Genomic DNA, 5,098 nt, shown 5'->3' with positions numbered 1-5,098 from the left:
TTACTTATCCATTGATTGCACCAAAACACATTTTAAGTGGAAAGTCTTCCTGGTAAGAGTGAACTGCTTGAGCTTTGAACTTTAGGGGGAAAAAAAAGAGAGAGCAGGGAAAAAACCAAAACAAAACAAAACACCAAAACATGCTGTTGCAGTCTGAGGAACTTTTTTCCTATAGATCTTCATATATGAAACCAAAGCAGAAACTTTTATCAAACCAGAATTCAAATCGGATGCAAGAAATTTTCACGGGGTCACTATTCATCCGCTCAAACTACTGCCCAGCAGTACCCTCCCGCAAGTGTCTTAAGGAGTAGCGCTGCCACACTTGCCTGAACCCTGCGCAAACTGTAGATGAATTAGCAAACCTGAATTCACACTGAGAAAGGAGAAGAAAGGAGCGCTCGGAATTTCGAGGTTTTGTTTTGCAATTTCAAGGCATATAATGCAAACTCGTCCTCGGCGCAGCTCACCCACCCTGTCTTGCTTAAGTATGAAGCTGCTGCCAGGGCTGGGGACCCCGGAAAGACGGAGGGTAGCTCTGTGCTAATATTATTACAGCGTTCTGAATCCTGAAACACCATTACAAAACACACCCTCTAGGCAACTTACTCAAAACTTACCGTCTAACCATGTAAACCAGCCATAACCTAAACCCATTACTAGACAAGGGCAGGGGGAGGCTCCTACAGGTTTTATAGTAAAGCACACTGCTTTTCCTACGAATCCGAACAGTATTTTTTAAAAAGAAGAAACTTCGTTATTTACTTATTTAACTTACAATAGCCACAAAATCTAGACAAAAGCTTCGCTCTCATGCCATCATTTCAGGAAAAATCCAACTCGCTTCAAGTACATCCTTTAGCAACAGGCAGGAAAGCTGCTCAGTTAACATTCCTTTCTCACACTCCCACTGTCTTTCATTTGAAAACGATGTGCAAAATCAGATCAAAAGACTAAAAACAGACGAAAACGGCTACTTTTAAAAAAGATAAATGGAGGTGTTTTGATCTGTTCCATCCACTAAAAACAAAAACAGCAAACGTCAAAAGATGCAATCATACAAAGAGAAGATGTGAAAAATCCCTCTCTACTTTCTCAGCAAGATAATTTCCATTTCAGTTTTCCCTTTCTCTCCTCACTTTAAGAAGTTCCAAATTCTTTCATAGGAGGCCGATGCAAAGACAAATAAAAACTTAAAATTTCCCCCAACTCCTTCTCCTAACTTCAAGAGGAAGTAGGAATAATATCGGAAGAAAAATAAAAACGTTTACTGAGACGAGAAAGGGGATTACGCTGAGCAAACGGCAAAACTCGAGTGCACTCAGAGCGCACAAAACTCAGCTAAAAACCAGAAGTCACCTCCCAGGAACCAAATGACTTTTAAGAAATGTTTCGGCAGAGCTCCGCGAAGCGAGCGCTTACATGTTTGCTGGTTGACGAAGAGGGCGTCCCAGGGATTTTGGAAGCCGGATGAGTGCTCACCGAGGCAGGGCAACATCCCGCAAACTTTCCGACTTGATTTCTAGCGCGGGGCCCAGGACCCTCTCCCCGCGTTTCGCCTTCGCGCAGCCGAGGGGCGCGGGCACCGCACACGACACGGCGGCTCCGGGGGCCTCCACCGGGCCGGGCCGGGCCGGGCGGCAGCTCGGCGGGCCCGGGGCAGCAGGCACCGCCGGAGCGCGCAGCAGCCGCGGAGGGCCCCGCGCCAACGCTTCCTCGGGAAGTTGCCAGAGCAAGCCCGAGCTGCTTCCCACCGGTGGGGCCGGGCGGCGAAGGGGGCACCGTCGCGCCCCGGCCCTCCCTTACCTGCCCGCCTGAAGCGCTTCTGCCCCGCGGCGCCCTCCGCGCCTGCCGCCAGCGCTTCTGCCCCTCGCAGCCCCCCGGCGCTCGCCCTCCTCATGGCCGCCGGGGGGTCCGGGCGGCGGGCGCAGGGGGGACGCTGCCCCCGGGCCAGGCGCCCCAGCCGGCCCCCGCCTTCCCGGCCGCGGCACTCGCCGACCACTTGTCGCCCCGCGTCCCGATACAGGTACGGCAGGGACGCGTCCCCTCCGCCGGGCTGCGCCGAACTCCTCCGAAATCCCCCTTCTCCCGGAGGCGGAGGAAAAGGGGGGGAGAGAAGGGGGGGGGGGGGGTAGAAAAAAAGAAGACAGAAAAAGCTATTTCACACGCTCCCTCTCCAAATCCCGGCGGACAAAAAGCCGGCGCTTGTGCCTCGCTCACCGACTTGGAGGGGAGGGGGAAGCGGAGAAAAAAATAAAAATAAAAAAACACCTTACGGAGATAAAACAAGCCCCCGCGCTGCCCTGAGCTTCCGCGCTGGGTGCCGCGGAGCCCCTCGCCGGCGCGGCGGCTGCGCGGAGCCCGGCGCGGCGGCGGCAGCTCCCGGGACGGGGCGATCACCCCCGGGGCCCGGCCCAGCGGCAGCAACTTTTCCGCCTCCAGGAAGCTTTTGGTGCAGCCGGAGGCCGGGGCTGCTCGGCGACAGGGCAGCGTCCCCCTTTCGGCGGGTCTGCGGGGTAGTGGGGGGGTGCGGGAGCGCTGGGGTCCGCGGGGGTGTTGCGGGGGGGGGCAAGAAAGTGGATGCCCGGTGTGGGTTTTCCTCCCCTTTCGGGGGGACAGCGCAGGCAGCGTGTGTGGCCGGACGGGGCATCCGTCCCGCGGGGCTCCGGCATCAGCCGCCCCGCGGCAGCTCCACTTTGTTCCCCCGCTCCGCGGGGCGCGGAGAAAGGCGCGGGAGGCGCGGATCCATCTCCCGCGGGCTCAGGATGCCAGACCGCCCCGCGGGGGGAGGGCGGAGGGACAACATCAAAAAAACGGAAAGAGTTTGGAGTTTCGTTAAGAAACAGACGAAACAAAACGCTGAGTTAAAAAAATAAAATAAAACCCAAGAACTTGGACCAGAAGCCCCGAAGGAACCCCCCCGCACGTAACTCCGTGAGATCCAGCTGTCCCGCTCCGCTGCCCGGCGCGGTCCCGACTCCCCGCAAGGTAAGTTGATCTATTTTGTGTGTGTTTGTGTTAAAATGTGTGCGAGGGAGCGGAGAACAACTCACCATTTCGCTGGGATAACAAGGCCAGATCGGGGTCGGATTGGAAATGCTGAGGCTTCGCCTGCTTCCTCCGCGACATGCTGGCTCAAACATCAGCTGGGGCAGAATAAAAAATTACTAAAAAAAAATCTTCTCAAAATTACGGAAATCGAGCCTCCCCCCCCCCAGCCTCCCCAATCCTCCGCGCACCGCGCATGTGTCCTGCTATAATTATGATTATCAATAATGCATTGCGATTAATCATAGAGGGGCTCTTTGAAAGGCGATTGGCACATGGCCAGCTCTATTCAAACCAGCTCGCCTTAATCAATTAGGCGCTGATTTGCTGGAGACCCTTGTCTCTCCGCCGCTCCCACCCAATGAGTCGATCCATGTGGCAGGAGAAGGGGCTGGATTTCCCCAAAGCTGTTTGGATACAGTTTAACCCTCTTAGCAACCAGCTGGGGCTGCATCGCGCTATCCCCGTTACTATAGGAATGTGTCTCCCCTCGCCCCTTCCTCCAGCCCCGACGGGCTCCCCGCGCCTCCCTCCCGCCCGCAGTTTTGCGCTGCATTTCACTTTTTTCTTCCTTTTTTTATTTTTTTTCTAACAGCTTTCCCCCTGCTCGCCCGCAGCCCCGACCCGCGGAGGGAGGGCAGGGTAAGCAATAATCGATTGAGGGGAGGACGCACGGCTGGGGGGCGGTCGACGGGGAGCAGCGGGCCCGGAGGGGCGGCCCCGCACCCCGGCGGCGCCCGGCAAGTGTCTGCGCGGGGAGAGCCTCGCTCCGGCGGCTGCCTGGCCCCGCGCACTGCTGCTCGCTTTGGCCCGCTGCTGCAAAGAAAGTTTCGGGTTTTTTTTCTTTTTCTTGTTGGGTTTTTTCCTTCTTGTCCCCGCATTTGCAAATAAAGATCCATTTTCGCCCTCCCCCAGCTCTCGCCCGCCTCCCCACCCCTCCCCCGCACGCTTCTCTTTCCATATATCACGGATGCGAAGGGTGCTGAAAATAGGAAGGGTTTGTTTTTTACCTCACACATTCCCAGGACAATTAGGGCGCCGCTGGGAGCGGCGGGCGGACCGGGCGGCCGCTCCGCCCCCGCCCGCCGCGCCGGTTGGCTGCGCCCGCAGTCAATCCGCCCGCCGCCGCCCGGGAAAGGCCGGTGCGGGCGGCGCGCTCCACTCCGCCTGTCCCGGCCCCTCCGTGTGCCTCCGCTCCCCCGTCCCCCGCGGGACTGCTCCTGACTTTTGTTTCCCTCTCGGACGCGGGAGCGATGCGCATGCCGGAGGCGCCCCCGGCCGCGCAGAGGCTGGCGGGGGTGGGGGGCGCGGAGCGGCCCGCGGGTGCCCGCGCAGGAGCCCGCGGGCCGGGCGCGCGCGCACGCGGAGCCGCCGCAGACGCTCCGCGGGGCCGGACAGATGCCGCTAACGCGTGCCCCGGGCTGCGCGGCGGGCCGGGTGCGGAGAGGCTGCAGCTGGGGCTCGCCGGGGAGAGCCGAGCCGGTGCAGCTGCCGGCGTGCCCGGGCGCTCCCCTGAGTCGCTGTTTGTCCCTGGTCCTCGATATTTACCGCACCAGGACCTGTGAGCACTGCGCTCCTCCCGTGTCCTACATCACGCATCAAACTTTACGCCCGGGTGTTACTTCCAGAGGAGGAACCTCTTACAAACTAATTGCACGATCTTGAAATAAAAAGTAGAGTTGCAAAGAGGCTATAGACAGTGCGACTTTTAGTATCTCGCATATCCAACGATACACAGACGCTGGGGATAAACGGCGTATGTTGCCCCTGCGCTCACGACCCTCCCTGCTCTCCGCACCCCTTCGCATGTCACACTCGTCCGTGCACGAAAAGTTACTCTGTAAAATAAGCTGGGCTGGGAGAAGCGGGAGCGCAGGCAATTTCTTTTCCTCCACCCTGACCCATCTAGTGCTCTCTCCTCCCACTACCCCCGCTGGATTATTTACTCTTCTATAGAAGCTACTCCTTTTTTTTCCGTATTAATATTAACAAACTTTCTGTAAAAGCAAGAGGCTGATCAGATACAACTCATTTCAATTTCAAATGAGCC

The 5,098-nt window shown here is 57.6% G+C and overlaps 1 protein-coding gene across 2 annotated transcripts in view; it reads right to left on the bottom strand.

The window, feature by feature from the left end:
• The window catches only part of SALL1 (spalt like transcription factor 1), a 13,564-nt gene extending 10,435 nt beyond the window's left edge, over positions 1-3,129 (bottom strand). The window contains exon 1 of one of the 2 annotated variants that reach the window (XM_068411400.1): positions 3,054-3,129. In XM_068411400.1, the coding sequence (XP_068267501.1) occupies positions 3,054-3,129 (76 nt within the window). Of the gene's footprint in view, positions 1-1,806; positions 1,901-3,053 lie in introns of those variants that run through there. The other variant, XM_068411399.1, reaches the window with a different exon arrangement.
• Positions 3,130-5,098: the final 1,969 nt, after the last annotated feature.

Source organism: Nyctibius grandis, chromosome 12 (assembly GCF_013368605.1).
Source record: "Nyctibius grandis isolate bNycGra1 chromosome 12, bNycGra1.pri, whole genome shotgun sequence".
Lineage (NCBI taxonomy): Eukaryota > Metazoa > Chordata > Aves > Nyctibiiformes > Nyctibiidae > Nyctibius > Nyctibius grandis.
This window is presented reverse-complemented; position numbering and strand designations above follow the sequence as displayed.